Source organism: Balaenoptera acutorostrata, chromosome 10 (assembly GCF_949987535.1).
Source record: "Balaenoptera acutorostrata chromosome 10, mBalAcu1.1, whole genome shotgun sequence".
NCBI lineage: Eukaryota > Metazoa > Chordata > Mammalia > Artiodactyla > Balaenopteridae > Balaenoptera > Balaenoptera acutorostrata.
In genome coordinates, this window is record NC_080073.1 from 46817522 (window position 1) to 46842730 (window position 25209).

The 25209-nt window shown below is 38.6% G+C and overlaps 1 protein-coding gene across 2 annotated transcripts in view; it reads left to right on the forward strand.

Annotated features, from left to right (window-relative positions):
* The window catches only part of SNRK (SNF related kinase), a 63079-nt gene that overhangs the window by 3437 nt on the left and 34433 nt on the right, over positions 1-25209 (forward strand). The window contains exons 2-4 of one of the 2 annotated variants that reach the window (XM_057555502.1): positions 85-134; positions 10751-10812; positions 14529-15217. In XM_057555502.1, the coding sequence (XP_057411485.1) occupies positions 14629-15217 (589 nt within the window). In that variant the 5' untranslated portion in view covers positions 85-134; positions 10751-10812; positions 14529-14628. The remainder of the gene's footprint in view (positions 1-84; positions 135-10750; positions 10813-14528; positions 15218-25209) is intronic. The other variant, XM_057555503.1, reaches the window with a different exon arrangement.

The window sequence follows — 25209 nt, forward strand, 5'->3', positions numbered from 1 at the left end:
TGCTGGTGGTAGGGGAGGAACCTGACTAAAGAGGATTCCTGCTCTATCTTTCCTGAACATTTATTTCTCTGCTGTTACTTCCAGAGCCTCCTGAGATTCTGCTTTGGCACCTCCAGCGTTTGGCCTCTGCTCAGGTAGGCTCTTTCCTGACAAAGAAGGCCTTTCTCTCTCTCCTTCCTTGTTGTGTCCTATTCCCCAGACTGCTGCCATGTGACTACAGCAGTTACTTCAGAGTTGGAGGGCATTGGCTGCCCATGCACCATGATGTTTTAAGTTCTGGAGTGTCTCCAGGCTCACAGCAAGACTGGGGGGAGGGGTGTCTGTCTGACTGTCTAAACACATAACCCCTCAGCTACGTGTTGGCCTGAAATGTGATGTTGATTATGAAATCAGTGCTCCAGAAATGTAGGTTACAGGACATGTAACTGGTCAAATCGTAGCCTCGGTGGGCCTCGGTTTCTCAGTTGTTGACGTGCAGTTACCTTTCTCAAATCCAGAAGACTGTCAGCTCCTTGGAGCCAGAGATCCCTTCTTTGATTTCTATATCCCCAGACCAGTGTAATGCTTCACACAGTCAGTGTACCCAAGAAGTGTCCTGGCGAAGAAACTTTAAAAATCTCAACTTTAGTTTGTTGCCCATTAGTGGAAACCATACCCATTTTATCCAGATGAGTTGGATTGAAATTGCTCTTCACTCATAGAATTCCAGAGCCAGAAGCAAATCTTCCACTCTACACTGCCATGCAGTAAATGCTCAAGAAATGTTTGTTACTGTCCTGAATTCCCTGTCTTGAGTAAATGACCCCACCTGCTACCACTCTCCACTAGTCATTCTAGATTGCCCTCTTTGCTTTGCCCCTTGTGCATTGAGTTCCTGGATTCTACTTCCTAAACGTGTCTCCTCCATTACATCCTCGCCATCACCGCCCAGGTACAGGCTGCCCTCATTTTTAAGTCTTTAATCATTTATCTGGAGACATTTTCACTAGTCTCCTTCCCTGTGTCCAAATCCTAGTCTTGCCCTTCCAATCTGATCTTCACTTTGCTGCCAGAGTGCTTTGTTTAACTGTCATCTCTGATTGCCGTTCCCCTGCTCAGGATTCTTCCTTGGCTTCTTAGTGCCAGCTTTCATTTGTTCATTTAATAAAGTATACCTATATATTTTGGGCAGATGCTATACTTGGCGGGCCCTGGGATGGAGAGCTGAATAAAACAGACGTGCGTCTTACGCGGGCTGAATTTATCATGTAATCTAGTGGGGGACACAGATTATTAATCACATAATCACACAAATAATTATATAACCACAGTTGTGATAAGGGCCATAATGGAAAAGGGCCTGGTGCTGTGAGAGGGCATGGGGAGCTGGTGTGCAGGAGTGTGGGAGAGGAGGGAGAGGCTATGGTTAGGAAGGTGACCTTTATGCTGGGCCCTGAAGCATGGTTAAGGGCTAGCCAGATGTGAGGAATGTCAACTGATGTGCACAGGATACAAGGACCTTTGGGTATCTGGCCCTTACCTACCTGTCTAACCTTGTCTCTTACACTCTGCTCTGCATGTATTGCTGTCCCAATCACACTAAGGCCTCTTTCCCACCATGGTCGATTTCAGTTCTTAGCTCAAACAAAAAAATTAATTTCTCTGAGATGCCTCCTGTGAACTCCTGAAGGCAGACTTAGGGGAAAGAACACCTCTTCCGGCCTCCTTGTCCCTTTGAGAGGTGTAAATAATGTGGGGCAGCGGCCTTCCTATTATATCCAGTACAGGCATTTAGGAGCAGTTACTTGGGCCAATAAGGGGTGAGGGTACCGATATCAAACTAAGATGAGGAAGTAAGTATACAACCCCTCTAAAATATCAGACTCTCCTGGGAGGGAAGCCATTTGTGAAAAGTTGGGGAGAAAAATCCTGGGGTGATTTTGATCCCACTCACAACTTGCTAATATGTATTATCGCCTTTTGCTTTCATAATAACTGTCCAAGGTGGTGATTATCTTTGTTTTATAGAAAAAGACATGCCTGTTGGCAGAAGTTGAGTAATTTGTTGGGCTCCATGGCCTGTGGTACTCTTTTGTGCCAAGATGCTACTCATATTTGCTAAATAAATGAATTTTGATCATTTTTAAAGTGCACCTCTATGGTGAAGATAATAAAAGTTGACTCTGTGGTACTTTGAAATGTGACTCTTAGGTTGCTGTCCCAGCTTTTCTCTGATGTTCCCTCCCCTTCTATGCGCAGACACACCTCTTAGTTCATTATATTGTCTTCAGATTGCATAGATAGGGGAAAATGTTTGAATAATGTTTCTAACTGGGTTTAATATTTAGCCACATTGCTGCTTTTATATTAAAGAGATTACATTTTGGGTAATGTAGGTTTCACTCTTACAGTATAGCTTATCTAGGTAAAGTTCATTTTAGATTTAGGACATTATACTAACAAATACTCGTTGGACAAATTATGAAGCTAGATGTGCCGTATTTATGGATGGATCTCTTTAAAATAGTCCAGATACCGTACAGTCTGTTTCTTTAGCAGTGGACGGAAGTAGAGCGATTGAATTTTAGAGTTTAGCTTTGTGTTTTATCTCATATTCTACAGGTTAAACAGTTCTCTCTTTATTGGTATAAAGCATTATGAGTACTACAGAAGATATTTAGAATGAGAATATTCAATCTACAGTTTCAAGGCTTGATTTTATCCTGTGTTCTCCTATTCTGTGAGCATTTGCTAATCCTCTTGTGAAGGAAAATGCTTTTTCAGAAACAAATGGAGAGAATGTAATATGCAAAAGTACGTTAAAATTGTAGCTTGGGTAAGGATAAATTTTTTTTTAAAATATAAATTTATTTATTTATTTTTGGCTGCTTTGGGTCTTTGTTGCTGTGCGCGGGCTTTCTCTAGTTGCGGCGAGCAGGGGCTACTCTTCGTTACGGTGTGCGGGCTTCTCATTGCGGTGGCTTCTCTTGTTGCGGGGCATGGGCTGTAGGTACACGGGCTTCAGTAGTTGTGGCACGCGGGCTCAGTAGTTGTGGCTCGCGGGCTCTAGAGCAAGGCTCAGTAGCTGTGGCGCACGGGCTTAGTTGCTCCGCGGCATGTGGGATCTTCCCGGACCAGGGCTCGAACCCGTGTCCCCTGCATTGGCAGGTGGATTCTTAACCGCCGCGCCACCAGGGAAGTCCCAAGGATAAATTTTTTACGGCAGAAAATAGGATCTTCCTAAATTGTACTTAAATTACTTGCTTGGTGTTGGCTATTCTGTGCCACTGGGGAGGACTCTTGCCATAACAAAATTGTATGCAAACTCTAAAGGTGAAGTTATTTTCAAGGTGCCATTGAATTTTTAGATGACCAGTAATTACCTCAGTCTGTCTTTTGAATGGTTATTTGCCTGCAATTTCCTTTCTCAAAGAGCAGTTTCTAAACGTTTCAAAAAGTTTTTAATGGAATTATTTACTTAACTTTTTAAAAGAAGTTTTACTTCGCAAAACTTTCTGTTACAAGTTATGTGAATCTTTTTAAAATATTTATTTATTTATTTGGCTGCGCCGGGTCTCAGTTGCGGCATGCGGGATCTTTAGTTGCAGCATGTTGGATCTAGTTCCCTGACCAGGGATCAAACCCGGGCCCCCTGCATTGGGAGTGTGGAGTCTTTGCCACTGGACCACCAGGGAAGTCCCTGGAATTATTAATTAATAATGTTTATTAGGTGAGTGTTTGGCACTTTGGTGGCATTAGGGAATTTCCTCTTTTTAGTTGATTGCTGGGTCAGGTAACTCACATGGCATGTCAGAATGGGAGGAAAAACAGAAATGTCAAAATAGATTTATTTTAGTGCTGTTGTTTCCCTGGGAATTAGAAAGGCTTACGTCAAAGGGGGAGGCATTGTATTATTTCAGGAAAAAATGCAGGGCCCAGGAGTCAATTTAGGCAGCTCTTACTTGGGCGTAGGACTGGGGCATAGGAAGTCCTTATCCTATTTGACCCTGCTTTCTTATCTGTTAAAATGGGTATGATACTTCCATTGTATTCTTGGTTGTGAGGAATAAATTATATAACATATGTAAAGAATCCAGTGCGTACATAGATTCCCAGTAGTTGAATTGTTTACTCTTTTTGAAACCTGCATTAAAACAAAACAGTGGGCAGTTGTGGCAGTAGAAGACATTTTTAAAACTTGAAATGAGACAATGAAAAGAAAGGTCAACTGTAGTTTTGCTGTAAGACTCATTTCTATATAAACCTATTTCGGTTAGTAATAGATTTTTAGGAAAGTAATATGGGTAATAATGAGAGAGATCTAGTAAGTCAAGACAAAAATTGGTGTTTATGGAACTTTAAAGTGAACAGTGTTTTTAAATTGGTTTAAATTTTCTAATGACCTTATTCTTATGTCGCTCTCATGTTAAAACCTAGAGTTTTTCTCTTCTTTTGAGGCCTCATATCAGCTCTGTGATGTGAAGCTGCTTCTGTGCATTTTTAACTCTTTAATGGCACTTGAATTAACCTTAAGTATAATTCAAAGATAGATATGTGGTGAATTATTTAGTCTAGCAAGTTTTCCATTGATTTTGAGAAGCTAAGAGTTCATCACAGTTCCCTGAATGGTGAGCCACTAGGTAGTTTTCAAGATCAGCCTTCCTAACCCTATTAAACTTACCCCACTTCTACCCCATGGCCTAACTTCACGCACATTGGCGTTCTCCTTTCGGAAGCCATATGCACTCTCTGCTGCCTGTTTCCGCCACTGTCAGGAATGGTGTCCCGCTGCTCCCGGTGAAGGGTAAGGCCTGGTCTGTGGGTTGCCCCATCCTTGGGGATCCTGCCTTTGGTATCCTCTGCTCTTCCTTTGACGGAACTCACTGAGGTTAACTTGTATAATTGATTGTCTTTTTATGTGTAGATAACTTATTTGTAAGATTCTAAAGGACAGGGACTGTGTTGTGTTCTACACAATTAGGGCTCAAATGTTTGCTAATAAAAATAGACTCAGTGTTCCTGTTCCTTCCTCAGCCTGAAGAAATTGCATACTTTGTCCCTCAAGGGAGGTAGAATATTTCATTGAATATGCCTTGTTTGTTAAGATTACATAAATATGTATATATGTTTTCAGGGAAATTGGTTTACTTTATAGATCTCAATGGAAAAGTAAATTGAATAATTATGTACAGAAATTCAAAATTTTAATAACGTCTGCCTTTCCTAGATTAAAAGGCAGCACACATCTGCTGTGAAAAATTTGAAAAGAACAGAAAAGCATAAAGAGAAAGAAAACTACAATTTTACCAATTAACATTTTGGTATTTTTAGTATATATGCAGACAAATTATATGCTTTTAAAGAAATTGGGATCCTATGCCATGAAATTTGGTGTGTGAATTTTTTTACTTAATATTTTATTGTGACAATTTCCCATGAGATTAAATAGCTTCAAAATATAGCAGCATAGTGTTAATGTTAGGTATACCATTTCCTTATTGTAGACCTTTCGGCTATTTCTGAGATGTATATATATATATATATAATATATATATATATATATATATATATACACATATATATACTTTTTTTTTTTTTTTTTGGCCACACCGTGTGGCATGTGGGGTTTTAGTTCCCTGACCAGGATTCGAACCCATACCCCCTGCATTAGGGGCGCGGAGTCTTAACCACCGGACAGCCAGGGAAGTCCCTGATTTTTTTTTTCTCATAGATGAATATCACTGAACATTGTTGAATATAAATATTTGTTCATGTCTTTATTTCTTTAAGACATAAATCTAGTAGTAAGATTTTTAAATCGAGGGTATTAATTATTTTAAGGCTCTTGATGCAGGTATTGCCAAATTGTTTTTCAGAAAGGTAATTTGCAGTCCCAACAGTATGAGAGAATCCCCAAATGATTCTGCCTTTTAAGTCAAAGTCAATGAAATGTTAGGTGCCAGTATTTTTGTTAATGGATCAGTTTATTTTTTTTCTTTTCCAGCATTCTTTTTTGACCACTTTTTCATTACCATCTTTGTCACAATATCAGCAGGGGGGATGAAAAGATGATAGGGAGTTAAAATGAGTTTTGACAGTATTAATAAAAGCTTTGGAAGAGAGATTTAGATTATTAAGTTTTAAAATTCTCCATAACTTCCAACTTATATTCTGTTTTCCTGGCAAAGGAGTAATTGTGGGTTGGCTTTATTTATTTTGGAGTAATTTCTACACACCAACTTGTGCTTAAGTCATTATTTATTATGTGGGCACTTTATACGAGGGCTGTCACCATACTAATTTTTGAAATCTCACTTTACCATCAGGTAGAAATGGTGACATGCTTATTAACATTTTTCATCACTTTAATGAGAGGCAGTTCTGTTTAGGAATTTGAACTTATTATCTGTGCTGCTGCTTCAGGTTTTGTGGTTTGGATGTTAACCCTTTTCTACAAATACTAACTACTGCTTTCCATCAGTTAATGGATTGCCTGACTCCTGAATTCATTCAAAAATTCCTTGATGTGTCCTGGAATACAGCTTGTTTACTTAGAGGAAATAAAGATTACTTAAACCAGCGCTTTAAGGGGTAGATCTGCGTTGGCAACCCAGTCACTGCCTCGCGAGACTGGAGCAGGCTTTTCAGCCTGGCGTTCCTGGTTACCTCAGTGGCCCTGAGTCCATTAAAGTTGACTACCTCGAAGAAAACTTGCAGAACATACTTCAGTAGGCAGTTACCTTCCCTTGAAAAATACTTTATTAGACATTTGGAGGTACATTTTTGTCTATTGGGACATTTCTCATAATAAATGGTTGACTGAAATCTTCTAATTTGTAGTTTCCATCTTGATTCCATTCAGTGGCTACAGACTGATACTACATGATACCCACATAGTAATATTCAATCAATGCAGTGAAGAACTCTGGATTCTTCCGTAACTTGGGACGTGTTGACCTGTTTGTGGTTTCCTCTTTTTTTTTTTTTTTTTTCTTTTTTGGCCGCGCCCTGCTGCATGTGGGTTCTTAGTTCCCCTACCAGGGATCGAACCCGCGCCCCCTGCAGTGGAAGCGCAGAGTCCTAACCACTGGACCACCAGGGAATTCCCTGGTTTCTTCATCTTTGATTTATAGCTTATATTGATAACACCCAGGAGGAGGAGTGCTGTTCTAGAAATGTGGCATGTTGTTTACTTTGGATGAAAAGAGCAGCAGTGGTGACTGCCACTGGGGTTGTGTTTATTTTGCTTGATCTGGAGGTTGTTGATATTCCTGGAGGATTGAGTCTACTGTCTTCTTTCCAGCCTATACCATTTTTGTTATAGGTATCTTTGAAATTTTAGCAGTTAAATCAGGGCAGTAATTTTCATGGGGAGTCTGTTAGTTCCTTCACTTAAGTTGGCTTTTCTCCAAACATACGTTTAGTCTGATATTTCCCCTAAGTAAGAGTAACAACAGTGTTCATTTTTTTGGTGTTTGTAAAAGATACCAGATAATTTCCATGTGTAAGAAGCTTAAATACAGTTTTAGCGTGGCTTTATAAAAACTCATCTTTTAGCTGTATGTATTGGAGGGAGAGTATTGGCACAGATACTTTTTTTCAAGCATGTAGTTTGTTTGGGAGGTTTTTGTGTATTTGAATATTCGTGGTCTGGTTTGGGCGGGAATTTAATATCCCAAAGTGCAGAGAGGCTATAGAAGTAGCCTGATTTTTGCACATGGCCCTTTTTGCGTGACCAGCTTTCTCATGCCATGGATTGGTTGATAATGAGTATCCATGCGGAGCCGCCTTTGTTCAGTGTGCTCTTCCTCACCTCTCCTAGGGAGAGGTGTGAGTTGGAGACCTTTGTTTGATATACCGACCACACTGCAGTGGTGAAGATGTCAGTGAAAAGCCAGAAGTGAATTTTGACAAGAATAACAGGGTGAATTCCAACTTGACAGTAGGTTTAACAGAGGCTGGTTTTACAACTGTTTTCAGCAGCTTGCAAAATGTGTGTAGGGCCGCCCACACTTCCTTCCTCTTCTCCAGCCACACCCGCACGCCTCAGTTGCTTCTGCTCTATTTAGTAAACTGGGAGAACATCGGTGTGTTCTTGCAACACATACTAGTACTTGTTTCTCAAACGTGGATTTCCATATTGTAAACACCCTCTCCTGGATGGCCTGTTTCATTTAGGTCCTGCCTAAGCTATATGCATGTGTGAGCACATGCTGAATAAGAAGACTGCTTTAGAATGGCCTAATTTAGTGCTTTTGCTGTTTTAAAAGATGTCATCTTAGCTATGTAGTCATTAAAAATAGTGATTTAGAAGAACTTAGTGCATGCAAAAATGCTCATCCTATAGTAGAGGAAAAAGTAGTCATAAGACTTCATATACAATATCTTAGCTTTGTAAAGAAGCATAGGTGTAAAGAATATATACTCAAACCTGAAGAGAGGTCATCCTAGATGAAATTATAGGTGTTTTTTGTTTGTCTGTTTTTAATCTGTGGTGCTTTTCTTCATTTTCCAAACTTTCTAAAGTGAACTTGTTTTGTGGAGAGAAGTACTTAGAAAATGGTTACACTGCTCCCCCCCCCCTCCAATTTATGTGTGTGTGATCCCATTTTATTAAAACCTTTGTATCTGGCATGTATTATACATAGAACATAATTTGGAAAGCTGTGTTCGAAATGTTAACAGAGATAATCACAGAGGATAGACTGATGGATAATTAATTTAAAAAAACTTCCCTCTCTTTTTTGCCAATACATATGTTCTGATTTTATTTCTTTCTTACACTGCATAGATGTTTCTTTCATAATTGAAGCAAAAATACTAAAAGGAAAATAATAGGTCAAGTGAAAAAAGAATACAAGATATAAAGTTATATATAGAATGATCACACCTTTATAAAACAAAATGAAGCGGTATATAAACATTTGCAGAAAAACCAACAAAATATTAATAGTGCTGATCTTTTGTAGTAGGACTGTGGATGCCTCTTTACTCTTTCTACTTCCTATTCTGTATTTTCCATATTTTCTATTAAAATATGTTACTTTGATAGGAAAAATATAAAGGAATATTTAGTCCTTTTTAAAAGGATAGACTTGATAGAATGTCATCTTAGTATCATTTGAAAAGCAAATACTTAGATTTTTGTGGGATGCTTTATTGAAAAATCATCAGACTTTGATACCAAACTAGAGGTTAGTTTCTTTATCAACACCCATTTCCAAGTTAATACATTTTAGGAAACTAAGCAGTAGAAGATTTCTGAAAACAGAAGAGAGATAATAGCTCAGTAAATTCAGTCTCTTGAAGTAGACTGGAAGACTAAAAGAATTTCTGCTTGGGTAGGGGAGATTACCATCAGTATAACAATGATAGTGGTGGTGGTAGCTAGTATTTACTGAATGCTTACTCTGTGCCAGGCTTTATTTTAATCACTACCTTTATTAACGCATTTAATCCTCACCACAATCTATGAGGTGCTCTTGGCTACTGACATTTTCTAATGAGGAAACTGATGGTACAGAGAGATCAGGTTTTGCCCAGGTCCAGTGACTTGTGGCTGGTGAGCTGGGATTCAGATCCAGTCATTGGCCTTCAGAACCAGTCCTCAGCCATGCAGGACCATCGCACTGCTTGGCCAGAGAGACTGTAGGTGAAACTGGCTGTTGGAAAGAGAGAAGCAGGCATGGGTAATGGGAGGAGCTACTGTATCCCACTTGGAGCTGAAGGCCAGGTAGGCATCCCAGGGTTCACTTATCACTAGAAGTGGGCCTGTGCCTATGGCTTTGCTGGCCTCGTCTGTGTGGTAGCAGTGTCTCCATCTCTTTTCATCCCTTCATTCCCAGCAATAAACTTGGTTTCACATCCACCTTTCCTTCTTTCTTTTACCTTTCCTGCTTTCCCCCACCTCTTTGTACTCCCTTTCCCCCAAGCTCCTGTGAGCTTGAGTTTAATGCTTACCTGGACAAACTCACCCGTGTAGTGTATTGTGTAAAGTGCCTTGGCGTAGTTTGTTTGGAACTTCATTTGTGTGATATTTCAGTGTTGAGGAAAGGCCTGCAAGGCTGCCTCCGTCAGTCAGGATTCCCTCACTGTGCCGGGAACTTAGATATCAGTGAGCCTCTCACATTCTCTTTGTTCATAGAGTTTCTTTTTTTACTATCAGATGGAAAGCCTCTAAAGCAAAGGTGTTTTGTGTTGTGTGTTCTCTGGTGCTGGTGTTGATTTCTGCTGCCCTGCTAGAGGATGGTGTGTTGGGAAGGTTGCCCTCCCTGGATATTGGAGTGGGTGTTTCATGAGCCCAGAGGGCATCCTGCAGGCAGGTTGGGCTCCCAAGCCAGGCTGAGCAGGCTTGGAGCTGCAGACTGCTGCTTACAGGGCAGTTTGAGCCTCCTTGTGCCTACCTTGCAGGCTCCTAGTGAGGATTCAGTGCAACGCGGATTCGTGCTCGTTACCCAAGAGGCATTTAAAAACGGTGACTTGACTGTTGTTCGTTATTATAATTTCCTCCTCCTTCCAGTGCAGTAATCCTTCTGAGCTGTCTCCCTGGACCAGTCTCCATGTATCTGTGCACTGTGACACTCCTGTTGACTAAAGATTCCTTGAACGGGTTGCAATTCATAGAGGAGAGAAAGAAAATGGGAGACTGGGTCACGGAAGACAAATTTACCATTTTTATATGTTCGTCTGGATCCAGCCTGAGGGTTTATATTTTAACTTTAAGCAAAGTTAAGTAGAACTAAACTAAAATCTTTTTTGTGTTTTCTTTTAGGAGAAAGAAGCACCTAACGAAACACAGTAATAACAAGGATTATTCAGTATGCAGTTGCCAGGGTATGTCTTGGAGCTGGTGCAGAGTCACCTTTACTTTATATAAGCCACATCTTAACATTTTCCATTGGTGTTCAGAATGATTTTCAGGCACTGCAAGATCCTCCAAGATCAAAAAATGATTTAATTATTTCCTATGCTAACTCAAAATATACTCGATAGGAGGGTTAAACAGTGTATTCAAAAAGATGTTCAATAACAAGGATATTTTTCCTCCCAACTTTCAGTTATACGTAACTTCCTGTTTTTAGGTATACAATTGTAGTTTCATAGGCAATGAGCAAGAGATATGTGTACCCAGAAAAGCACCAAAAAAAGTAAATTCTTTGATAGTGAGAATATCATTTCATTACAGGGTAGTCTGTCATTAAGAAGAGACCCTAGGGCTTCCCTGGTGGTGCAGTGGTTAAGAATCCGCCTGCCAATGCAGGGGACACGGGTTCGAGCCCTGGTCCGGGAAGATCCCACATGCTGCAGAGCACCTAAGCCCCGTGAGCCACAACTACTGAGCCTGCGCTCTAGAGCCCGCGAGACACAACTACTGAGCCCACGTGCCGCAACTACTGAAGCCTGCACGCCTAGAGCCCGTGCTTTGCAACAAGAGAAGCCACTGCAATGAGAAGCCCGCACGCCACAACGAAGAGTAGCCCCCGCTCGCCACAACTAGAGAAAGCCTGTGTGCAGCAACAAAGACCCAACTCAGCCAAAAATAAATAAATAAATAAATAAATAAATAAATTTTAAAAAAAAGGACCCTATAAGATTCTTCCCTGTGAACTTGCTAGTAGATTAAAAATTATTTCATTGTGCCCTTTTGCTAACACAGTACTGGGAGGAGAAATGACAGTGTGTGAATAGTGATTATCTCTGGGTGTTTAAGACCCTGAAAAAAGACTTCTTCCCTCATCTGTATATTCATTTATTACTTTTGTAATAAAAAAATCTTTAAATTAAAAAAATGAATTAAGTTAAAATTCAAACAAACTCAGATTTACTTTTGTAAAGTCTGATTTATATGCCACTGTAGAATACATCTAAACTAAAGTGATAGATGAAAAAAAAATATTAGGTAACTTGGTGGCAGCCTGAAGAAGTTTGTTTTGAAAGCGAAAGTTGCATTTGCAAACTCATACAATAGAAACATAGACTTGGGTAGAATTTTAAGAGTAATTACCGCCATTATAATTAATTGAAGTTAAAGATTTAAAGATAGTTTTCTGCCCCCTGGAGTTAGCTTAGAGTTTCTATTTTTGAAAATTAGACATGCCTGAATTAAACTTTCTTTTGGGGAACTACTGTCCAAATAAAGCAAGACTTTTCCACTTGGGTTTTCCTGTTAATCTTATTAAAATTATTAGCTCAGATGACAAGGATAATACATAGTAAAGAAGAAATTTCCGTTTTCTCCAGTCCCTGTACATAGATAGTATGGGTTTCTTATTTTAAAAAATCTTAATAGAAATAGGATTTTGTTTCTGAAATTAACGCAGAAACAGTGTAGCATAGTGGTTAAAAGCACAGATTTTGGTGTCAAGATAGCCTTGGGTTCAAATTCCAGCTCTTTTACACACTGGCCCTATAGCCTAGGCCAAGTTGCTCATTATTTTTGTGCCTCAAAATGAGACTGATAATCCTATCTCTGAGGGCAATTTACAATTAAAAAAACAAATCACTCAAAATTACTCTGAGGGTAATTTACAATGACAGAAAAGCTTGAGGGGGCCCCAGATATGTGATTCAGATCATTTCAGTTTGCATGGGGCAAAGACTATGCCTCTTTTTTTTTTTTTTTTTTTATAATTTTTTTTTTTTCTCCTTGGCTTTTTTTTTTTTTTAATTTATTTTATTTATTTATTTATTTATTTTTGGTTGTGCTGGGTCTTCGGTTCGTGCGAGGGCTTTCTCTAGTTGCGGCAAGTGGGGGCCACTCTTCATCGCGGTGCGGGGACCGCTCTTCATCGCGGTGCGCGGGCCTTTCACTATCGCGGCCCCTCCCGTTGCAGGGCACAGGCTCCAGACGCGCAGGCTCAGCTATGCCTCTTTTATAGTATTTTAACCCTTAAGATATTATTATCCTAAATATAATATTGTTAAGAGTGGCCAAATGTTTATAAGAGGTGTATGCTTTGAAATAAGAATTCAGTTTGAACCTTAGCTTTAGCACGTACCTGGAACACAAGTGTTTTCTTGGCTATAAAATGGAAATAATACTGACCTCTTAGGATTGTTAAGATCCAATGACACAATCCAATTTGATTCATTTTGTACAAGTACATGTAGTAGGTCTTCAGTAAATGTTAGCTTTTCTTTTAAGCGAAAATGAGATTTAAAGGTATTTAATGCTAGTGCTTAAAAAGAAAAACTACCTTATTTTATGTACAATTTAGTTTTTTGGGATATTTTCACCAAAGTGGAGTAAATGCTGTAAGTACTGTTCTTAACAAAAAGTAACTGAAAATGTGAAACTGTATACCAGGAGCATTAGAAAATGCTTCACTGAAGGGATGAATGTGCACTAATAGGAAAGATCTAGTCTTGGGAGATGGCTGTATTTTTCATTGGATTTTGTTATTTACTTCTATTAAGTTTTGGTCAGAAAAAATAATAGTGGGAGTTCAGTCTGTGAGATTTAAAGTGATGTCTTAATTTATATAATTATATACATTTAAAAATTTTTCTGAGTCAGGGTCATTTATAAGAACCTATTTCTATATTTTAAGGTTTACACTATAAAGGATGAGAATTTTAAATTCCATATGAAATGAGGTCTTTAAAGCCAAATGGTCTTTAACAGTTAAATGGTTTAAATGCATGCTTGTCTGTTCTTGAAATATAAGCAGATCATAGTAGGTTTTGTTTGAGAGTTGGAAAACCGTAATAAAGATAAGCATAACTGATAAGCACGAAGAGTGAGTACCAGTCAGTCAGCAAATAATAAGCACCTACTGTAGTAGTGCCACTTACTGTTCCAGGCACTAGTGATGCAAGAGCAAACCATTGCCTTGTAAACATTTTGAAAAAAAGTTGCATTTCAAAATTTAACAAAATTTTAATTACCTGCTGTATGTAGAACTGTTCTAGGCATTAGGGAAGGGTAGAAGTAAAAAATATTGATAGAACCATAGACCCCTCAGGAACCTTGCAGTCTCAGGATAAAGGCGGTATATACAAAAACCTATAGAATAAGACCGCCTGGGATGGAGGTGTCCCATGGTGCTTTGGAGATGCAGAGAAGAGAAGGGAAGGTAATATCACCTGGGAGAGTTAGAGAAGCCTTTATTGAAGAGATTTTAAAGGAAATAGTGCTAATTTTGGAATAACAGGAAAAAGTTGCTGGTTTCTGTCCAAGTGTATATTCTTTGTGTTTTCCCTTTCCTGTCAATCCCTGACTTCTTTTTTAAGACACTAATAGAAATTACTTTTGGAAAATATTCTTTAAAAACATAGCTTATCAAACTTGCCAGTTTTCTTATTTCTGACATCACCAAAAAATTGTTTCAACAAACTAACTTTTTATCAGTTTGCAAAGTAAAATGGTATTTAAATTATCAGCCTTTATAATGTAAATCCTAAATATGTAAATAGGTTGTTATAAATGCTCCTGACTCATTTTATGTCTCAGTATATTTATTTCAAGCTTCTCTTAAAATTTAAAGAAAAATGAAGCTATAAAAGGAAAAGTCACAGAAAACTTAATTTTATTTCTCTTATTTTTGTAGATGTCCATGGCGACATTGAAAATGAATTCCTTATTTTCAGCAGATATATGAGAAGATCCATTTTAAACAGTCTAAATATTTTTTCTTCTGTTGGACCAGCATGGCAGGATTCAAGCGAGGGTATGATGGGAAGATTGCTGGATTGTATGATCTGGATAAAACCTTGGGTCGAGGTCATTTTGCAGTGGTTAAACTTGCCAGGCATGTCTTTACAGGTGAAAAAGTGGCAGTAAAAGTTATTGACAAGACAAAATTGGACACTCTAGCCACTGGTCATCTTTTCCAAGAAGTGAGATGCATGAAACTAGTGCAGCATCCCAACATCGTACGCCTTTACGAAGTTATTGACACCCAGACCAAACTATATCTTATTCTAGAACTTGGGGATGGAGGAGACATGTTCGATTACATAATGAAGCACGAGGAGGGACTTAATGAAGACTTGGCCAAGAAGTACTTTGCTCAGATAGTTCATGCCATATCTTACTGCCATAAACTCCATGTGGTTCACAGAGACTTAAAACCCGAGAATGTGGTCTTCTTTGAAAAACAGGGTCTTGTAAAGTTGACAGACTTTGGTTTCAGCAACAAGTTTCAACCAGGGAAGAAGCTCACTACAAGCTGTGGATCTCTTGCATATTCTGCACCGGAAATTCTGCTTGGTGATGAGTATGATGCACCTGCGGTAGGTAGGTAACCTTCCAGTATTTGTCCTCTTGAATTCTACTGGCTAGAGTGTAGTTGGTCAAATCTGTTGTTGTTGGTATCAAAATAATTTCTAAGAGAATTTCTGTTAAATGGGTCTTAGTTAACAGATTGGGTTTCACGAATGCCATGTTTCTCTAAAGCTGGCAGTGAGTTTATTTTACCTTTTAGATGGCTAATGTCGAAAGTGTATTTGTCAGCCCAAAGGAAAATGAGTTAAGTTGCTATCTAAGGTAACCTCTCATCTGCCCGTTTTAATTTTTTTTAAGGTCTGAGTACTTTTCCTGTCTTCTGAGATACTTCTAGTCATCTCCTTCCTGTGAATACTTTTTAACAGTCATGAGACCCATATTAGACAGGTACTGTGAATATGACAGTGCAGTGTGAAGAATTGGGGCATTGGAATCATTTATTGTGACCTTGAACAGTGTACTTGACCTCTCTCTGCTTCATTTCCTCATCCATAAAATAGAATTAGATCAGATACAGGTATCATATGTTCTCTTGTTTACTTTTCACAGTGACCTGTGTGGTGGTTATTGTCTGTCTCATTGTACAGAAAAGGAAATTGATACACAGAGTGCCTGCTGTGTGGTGGATTCCAGAATAGTGGTAGCATTTGGCATTCCCACGGACCCTCTCCCTTCACTCCAACACATTTTCACACTCTCACTCACTTGTCGTGAGTTATTTAGTTGTGGTAGAAGGGTTTATTGCTTTTCATTTTGTGTCAACTTTGTCCCCTTGGGATCGTATCTGTTTTGAAGGTCATTTAGGAATTTACTTTCAATTTTTAAGGATTTGTTAATCTGAAGGTGTGGTCAGCTTTTAAAATTGTAGGTTTAGTCTTGGAAAAATATGCCCTAATATTACATGCACATGATATCAGACTTCATAGATATGAGCCTTCCATTTGCATTCTGATCATTTAAAATGCAGGTTATAGAAGATTAAAGACACACATTGAAGAGTGCTGATCTTACACTGAATACTCTGTACACCAAGACATTGTTTTTCATGTTAGACTATGTGTTCTGGAAAAGAAAGGGTTAAAAATGGTTTCTGCACACTACAGATAACCAGGCTTCACTAAAGTCTTTCATTAGAATATTTGAGGCAGAGATTTTTGATTAGTGGAGAGGCTCTAATCTGAAAATGAGGCCCAGAATATGCAGAAGAGGAAACATAAATGTCTCAACATGAAAAGGATGTTCAGCCTCACTAATAATCAGGGAAAGGCAAATTAAAACCACAGTAAGATATTTTCTTACTTTTCACATTGAGAAAAACTAAAGTCTGACAAAACCAAGTGTAGATAAGACTATAGAACATCAGGAACTCTTGTGCTTTGTAGATGACAGTTTGTCAATACCTGGTAAAGTTAAAGATGTACACATCCTGAGACCCAGCAGTTCTGCTTCCTATGTATGCAAGAGATTTTCAAAGAATGTTTTTAGCAACATTGACTATTCATCAGCAGGAGAATAAATTGTTCATTATTCATGTGGTAAAACTATAGCTTGGTGAAAATTAATAAACTATGTCAGCATGGCTGGAGTTCACAGACTTGTTTAAGTGAAAAAAAAACGAGTGAAGAATACATACAGTATTATGACATTTATATGAAAGTTTAAAACATACAGAGCAGTATGATATATTGTTTAGGGGTGCATGCACATGCAGTAAAGTATGAAGAACACATGAGATCAAACTAGTTACTTCTAAGGGGCAGGCATATCTAGAGGGTTTCAACTGTATTGGTGATGTTTATTTCCTAAGTTGAGTAGTGAATGTGCAGGTGTTCATTGTAATATTCTTTTTTTCTCCCCTTATATCATAAATATTGCATAATAGAACTTTAAACAAGTTTTTAAAAAGGAAAAGAAAATCGTTTAGAAGGATAATCACCAGTCTGATAAATGGTTAACTTATGTTGGTACAGTAGAATTGGGTGGAGTTCATTTTCTTTATTTGTATTTATTTCCATACATTTTGTGTAATTGTGTGATTGAATTTACTACAGAATTGCTTTAAAAAACAAATGGGGGCTTCCCTGGTGGCGCAGTGGTTGAGAGTCTGCCTGCTAATGCGGGGGACGCGGGTTCGAGCCCTGGTCTGGGAGGATCCCACATGCCGCGGAGCGGCTGGGCCCGTGAGCCACAATTACTGAGCCTGCGCGTCTGGAGCCTGTGCTCCGCAACAAGAGGGGCCGCGATGGTGAGAGACCCGCGCACCGCGATGAGGAGTGGCCCCTGCTTGCCGCAACTGGAGAAGGCCCTCGCACAGAAACGAAGACCCAACACAGCCATAAATAAATAGATTAAAAAAAAAAAAAAACAAAAAAAAAAAAAACAAATGGAAAGTTATCTCTCTGTTAATGTAGTATTAGTTTATTATGCCAAAATCAGTGATTTTTCACAGATGTTTAGCAAAATTAGTTGGGAATAAATATTAGAATCTGTCATTTAATTAAATTATCAGATGTTGCTAAATAAAACAACTTTGGTTCAATTTTATAGGTAAGTTTTTTTTTGAGTACACTGGTCCTCAACATTGAAACTTAGTTCAGAAATTGTGTATTTTATTATTATTTTCAAAGAATCAGATTTTGATTTTATTTAACTATACTTTTTGGTTTCTATATCATTACTTTTTCTTTCATTTTTATTAATTCTTTCTAGGACCTTTGAGTTTTCTTTCTTTTTTCTTTTTTAGTGTCTTGAATTGAAAGCTTTTTTCCCTTATTGTCCTGATTTCTAACAAAATATTTACATCTAAGGCTGTATGTTGCCTTCTCCCTCCATCTCTGGTAACATCCCAGGGGTTTCACTCTGCAGTCATTGTTGTTCATTGCTAAACTTTATCTTCTCTCCTTTGTTTCTTGTTTAGTTTTTTTGTTTTTTAAAAATTCAGAGTGGATACATTTATTTTTCCTTTTAGCCATTTGGTTTTAACTTCTAATTTTAGTACATTACAGTCAATAAATATGCCTGATTGGTTTCTGCTTTGGGAATATTTTGAGATTTTCTGTGTGGTTTAATACATAGTAATTTTTGGTTATTATTCCCTGTATGATTAAAATTTTTGGTACGTACAGAATTTTTATACATAATTAAGATTGTTAATTACGTAATTTGTTCCTTTGTGTCATTATGTTTTTATTCTAATCAGTTATTTTATGAGAGAATTATGCTAGTCTCCTACTTTTATCTGTGAATTTTGTATTTTAATCAGTTTTTGCTTAGTACATGTTATTTTCAAGCTGTGTTAGATATATAAAAGTTTATATAATTTATTTCACATGGTGGGCTATAGCTTTTAGCAATGTGAAACTGCACTTATTTGCTTATTGCCTTCGATCCTATTCGTCATTTTGTTTTAGATTTATCTTTCTTAAATAATATGTAGCTGGATTTTGTGTCTATAATCTGTGAGTCAGACTTTTAATAGGTGAATTTAATCCGTTCATATTTGTTTTGACTGGAATGTTTGGACTTATTTGTGCTATCTTATTTTGTGTTTTTCATTTGCCTTATTTCATTATTACCTTTTTCCATATTTTGTTGGGTTATTCAAGTTTTCTTTGCTCCTCCTTCAGTGGTTTGCAAGATGTGCAATCTGTTTCTTTGTATTAGTGTCTACTCTTAATGTCTGGAGTTAATTGATATTTGTATCATTCCCTCTACCATACAAACAACTATAGTTTGCTTTCACTTTCCTTTGAGTAAAAGATTTTTTATTTGCTTTTATTTATTTTATAAAAAATATTTAATTTTGGACTTAATTTTACTAATTTCTTGGTTTACCACTGAGTCTTCACCTTTCTATCTTTCACTTAGATTATTTTTGTTTTGTTTGTAATTCTTTAGAGATGATTTGTGAGAAGTTTGCCAAGTCTTTGTCTAAAAATGTCATCACATTTAAATGGTACTTTGGCCGGGTATAGAAATACGTATTGAGAATCATTTTCTTCCCAACTTTGAAGATATTTTCCTGTCACCTTTTGCTTCTAAAGTTGCCAGGGTGAAGTCTGATGTGAATTTAATTTTATTTCCTTTGTTGGGCTATACATTTCATTTATCCTGTGAAGCATAGTTTCACATTTCTGGAAATGCTCCATTAAATGATGTTTCTTGGGTATTAGTTCTTCCATTTGATGCACTTGGTTCCTCTCTTATGCTGCCCATGTTTTCTAGGTGCTTGGGGATTGTTAGTTTTGTGTTTATGTCTTTTTTGAGATTCCCTAATAGTCTGTCTGTGAATATAATGTCTGAGTAGCCTCCAGTGGATGTGGGAGAGGAGCAGAGTGTGGCCTGGTGTCTGGTCTTACTATTTGACAGACTGTCAGTACACCTCTGCCCCTGGTGCCCACAGTCACTCCTCCCACCTAGAACAAATACCTGCTTGTTCATGCTTGGTGAGTTATGGGGTGAGAGAAATTGATTCATCCTTCTAATGGTTGTCTTAGTGCAATTTCTTCCTGTTTCCAGACTGTGTCTTCTAGAAAGGAGCACCACAGACGCTCCTACCAGCTGGTTTCCTCTTTCAGTCTGATTGCATATGCCATCTACGTTTGCGATCAGATCTAGGGATTTGGGGGGAGAAGGAGAGCTAGATCTTGCTCAGTGAGCTGTTGATTCCAGTTGCCTCTGTTAGCTTTCAAGAATGTATATTAAGTTGACTTCGCCAAGTTAGAAAGGAAAGATAAAAAATGATCTTTGTGAAAAATCCTGGAATCTCTCATCACAGTCTTTGGAATTCCTGTGGTAGAGATTGCAGTGCAGCAGTGTACAGGGTGGAAAACTCATTATCACTGCTAATTACATCAGTTTAGATGATGGAAGGTCAGGCAGGGGATGGACCTGTCCCTGCTGGAGTCATGCACACGTCATGATGTTGCTCTGGAGAGCTCAGGCTCTGCTGAAACTGTTGGGGACCTTGCTGCTGGCCCTGTAGGGGGCCCTTGTAGTAAGCCTCCAGGTGAATTTCTGGGTAGGTGAGGGTTTCTTTTTTTCAAAGCAGTATTGGAAAAGACCTTACTCTGCTTTAAAAAACAAAACTAAAGTATGCTTTAAAGGTTTCTTCATTATAGAAACTCTGAAATGGGAAAACTGTTTCTTAGATCGTGGACAGAACTTTTCAGTTGTTGTAAAACCCTGCAATTGTTTATGTCTTTCTACTTCACTAAATTTTTAAAGTTTATTTTCAAGTTAAAATGAACTAAATTTGGTATTGAAAACTTTGTCATCTCACTTGAGATTCAGAGGCTTCCTGGGATGTTACAGCTCTGGAACTGAAAACCCCTGTATTAGATGCTTCCTAGTTTATAGACAAACTGTTTCAAAGATGAAATATTCAGTCTCTTCATTAGTTTATTATTTGCTAAATTAATATGCAGGAGATATCATTGAAAGCTAAATTATATAAAACATGGCTCCATATTAGTACAGTGCAAAGATCTGGATTTAGACTCGGTGTGTATAAGCTTTTTGGGATGTAAACAGAAAATCTGTATACACTCTACAATTTGCAGTTCAGCATTTAATGGATATTATTCATTTATGGAGTTATGAGAAGTGTCCTCATGCATATGAGTATGCAGAAAGCTTGGAGTTCTTTTTATAAACCTGTTATTTTTCCTACATTAAAATGTTACTCTTTGCTGGCTCTCAGTAAACTAGGAATAGAGGGGAACATTCTCAGCTTCATAAAGAGCATCTACAAAAACCTACAGCTAACATCATACTTAATGGTGAAAGACTGAATGCTTTCATCCTAAGTTTGGAAACAAGGCAAGGATGTACGCTCACCACTGTTATTTGGCATAGTACTGAAAGGCATACAGATTGGAAAGGAGGAAATAAAACTATCTCAATCTGCAGATGACATGATTGCCTACGTTGAAAATCTCAAGGTATGTATCTACAGAAAAATTCCTAGAACCAGTAAGTGAATTCAGCAGGATCACAGGATACAAGATCAACACATAAAAATCAATTGCATCGGGCTTCCCTGGTGGTGCAGTGGTTGAGAGTCTGCCTGCCAATGCAGGGGACACGGGTTCGAGCCCTGGTCTGGGAAGATCCCACATGCCGCGGAGCGACTGGGCCTGTGAGCCACAACTACTGAGCCTGCGCATCTGGAGCCTGTGCTCCGCAATAAGAGGGGCCGTGATGGTGAGAGGCCCGCGCACCACGATGAAGAGTGGCCCCCACTTGCCGCAACTAGAGAAAGCCCTCGCACAGAAATGAAGACCCAACACAGCCATAAAAAAAAAAAAAAAAAAATTGCATCTGTATATATTAACAAACATCTGGAGACTGAAATTAAAAACAATAATATTTACAATCATGCGAAAGAAAATGTATACATCTAACAAAACATAAAATAATTTATGCTGAAAAATGCAAAATGCTAATGAAGGAAATCAGAGGAGATTTAAATGAATGGAGAGACAAATCATATTCATGAATTGGAACATAGTACAGATGTCACTTCTCCTCAAGTTGATCCATAGATTTAATGCAGTTCCTGTCAAAAGCCCTGCAAAGTTTTTGAAGACATAGACAACATTATTCTAAAATTTGTATGGAAAGGCCAAGGACCTAGAAGAGCTAAAACAATTATGAAAAAGAATAACAAGAGAGGAGTCACTACTGTACCACTCTGGAAAATGGTTTGGCAGTTTCTTATAAAACTAAATATGTACTTCCCATACAACCCTGCAGTTGCACTCCTAGGTGTTTATTTTCACATGAAAACCTGTATGTGGATGTTCATAGCAGCTTTATTTGTAATAGCCCCAAACTGGAAACAAGCCAGATGTCCCTCAGTGGGTGAATGGTTAAACTGTGGTGCATCCTTGCCCTGGAATACTATGCAGCAATAAAAAGGAGCAAACTGTTGATACAACAACATAGGTGGATCTTAAGAGAATTATGCTGAGTGAAAAAAGCCGACCTCAAAAGCTTACGTACTGCATAATTCCATTTATAACTCTCTTGAAATAACAAACTTATAAAGATGGAGAACAGATTGGTGGTTGCCATGGGCTAGAGATGGTAGTGAGTGGTGTAGTTATAAAGGGATGTCATGAAGGAACCTTGTTGTGATGGAGCACTTCTGTATCTCTTGTCGTTATGTGAATCTACACATGTAATAAAATTGCATGGAAGCTACACACAAATGAGTGCATGTAAAACAGTGAAATCCGAATAAGCTCTGTGGACTGAACCAATGTCAGTTTCCTATATGATATTGTGCTATAGTTAAGTAAGGTGTTGCCGCTGGGGAAACTGCATGAAGAGTACATGGGACTTCCCTGTACTTCTTTTTTTTTTTTGGCAACTCTTGTGAATCTATAATTATTTCAAGATAAAAAGTTAAAAAATACATATTATTCATTGCCTGGAAGACAAGTATTCCAATGTAGGGCTTCCCCAGTGGCACAGTGGTTAAGAATCCACCTGCCAACGCAGGGAGCACAGGTTCGATCCCTGGTCCGGGAAGATCCCGCATGCCGTGGAGCAGCTAAGCCCGTGCACCACAACTACTAAACCTGAGCTCTAGAGTCTGCGAGCCACAGCTACTGAGCCCATACGCCACAACTACTGAAGCCTGTGCGCCTAGAGCCCGTGCTCCACAACAAGAGAAGCCACCACAACGAGAAGCCCGCGCACTGCAATGAAGAGTAGCCCTCGCTTGCGGCAACTAGAGTAAGCCCGTGGGCAGCAATGATGACCCAACACAGCCAAAAATAAACTAAATTAAAAAAACAAAAAAGTATTCCAATGTACATGTTCCTGAGATGTTGTGTAGGGGTTGTTTTTACTTTATTTTTAACAGTAATGCCTGATTATGGTCTGGGAATGAAGGTCGCCATGACAGAAACACACTGCATTTTTTCAGTGTTCAGATGCATGCTAACAAATGTATTTTTATATTGTATTTTTAAAAATAAAAACAATTGTAAAACTAGATAATCAGCCAAAAATTATCCTATGTCCACTGAGGTGAGAGCATTTAACCTTCACCATGTTAAAAATATGTACTTGCATTTATTTTAGAGTAGTGATTCTTAGCTTTTTCAGGTTCAGTAATGCCTTAAGATCTGATGAAGTCTATAGACACATCTTAGAATTGTGTTCATTTAAAAAAAAAATAAATTTATTTATTTATTTATTTTTGGCTGCGTTGGGTCTTCGTCGCTGCGCGCGGGCTTTCTCTAGTTGCTGCAAGCAGGGGCTACTCTTTGTTGTGGTGCGTGGGCTTCTCGTTGTGGTGGCTTTTCTTGTGGAGCACAGGCTCTGGGTGCGTGGGCTTCAGTAGTTGTGGCACGTGGGCTCAGTAGTTGTGGCTTGTGGGCTCTAGAGCACAGGCTCAGTAGTTGTGGCGCACGGGCTTAGTTGCTCCGCGGCATGTGGTATCTTCCCGGACCCGGGCTTGAACCCGTGTCCCTGCATTGGCAGGCGGATTCCTAACCACTGATAAAGAAGATGTGGCACATATATACAATGGAATATTACTCAGCCATAAAAAGAAACGAAATTGAGTTATTTGTAGTGAGGTGGATGGACTTAGAGTCTGTCATACAGAGTGAAGTAAGTCAGAAGGAGAAAAACAAATACCGTATACTAACACATATATATGGAATCTTAAAAAAGAAAATGGCTCTGATGAACCTGGGGCAGGACAGGAATAAAGACACAGATGTAGAGAATGGACTTGAGGACACGGACCAGGGGAAGGGGAAGCTGGGACGAAGTGAGAGAGTGGCATTGACATATATACACTACCAAATGTAAAATAGATAGCTAGTGGGAAACAGCTGCATAGCACAGGGAGATCAGCTCCGTGCTTTGTGACCACCTAGAAGGGTGAGATAGGGAGGATGGGAGGGAGACGCAAGAGAGAGGGAATATGGGGATATATGTATACGTATAGCTGATTCACTTTGTTATACAGCAGAAACTAACACACCATTGTAAAGCAGTTATACTCCAATAAAGGTGTTAAAAAAATTTATATGCTAATTATATTTTGTATAATATTTGGGAAATCTTGGTGTATTTAAGCCAAGAGCTGAAGTGAAACTGGAGGCCACATTTAATGCGCTTATGGCAGCCATTCGTCGCTCTGCTCTAGTCCTGTGATTTAAAAGGATTCCTCCTTCCTATACAGATAGTGCAACCTAACCTAAACTTTGTGATAGAACTTTGAAATAATCCAAAAAGATGTAAGCAAATCGGAAATTTTCTCTTTGATTAACATAGATCTGCCATTATAGCTTAGACTATGAATTGATAATTCCTTGCTTTTATTTCAGATTTATTACAGAAAAGCTGCTTGTGTACTTGCTTTTACAGTCCTTCCCAAGCTGCACCAACTCTCAGTGTGTACAGTTTCATTTTTCTCAGTTGTTTATTAGAGCCAGATGTCTTTGTAATGTTTCAGTATTTTCCGACTTGGACCTTTTCTTCCCGGAGTCAGAATCTGGCTAAATTTTATATTACTTATTCTTATACTATTTGTCATTTAGACATATGGTCCTGATGAGTCTAGATTAGAAGACCTTAGGCTTGTGTCAGAGTATTAGGACCAAGTGTGGAGTTTGGGATTATATATTTTTAAGGGATGATTTGAGCCTCTTCTGTGCGTAGGTAAGGAAGTTTGGTCTGCTTTAAAGTAGCACCTTGTTTGTTTTATTTGCATGTGGGAGTGGGCATGGCCTTAGAACACTTCTCTGGCCTGAGCACATCCTGCTGTAGGTGATGCTGCCATGTGAGTAACAGACCGAGTGCTGTTCTTCGAGGTTTTCTCTGTCCTTCTCAGCTTTGTCCTTCTCATCAACGGTTTGCTGTTCTACTGACCAAGGTGAAAACCAGGCTTGCTTCCATCCAGTCCCTCCCCTGCTTTCCCTCCCTCTCCTGAGCACGTGTTTATGGCATGCTTAGTCCATGCCAGGCGCCCAGGATAC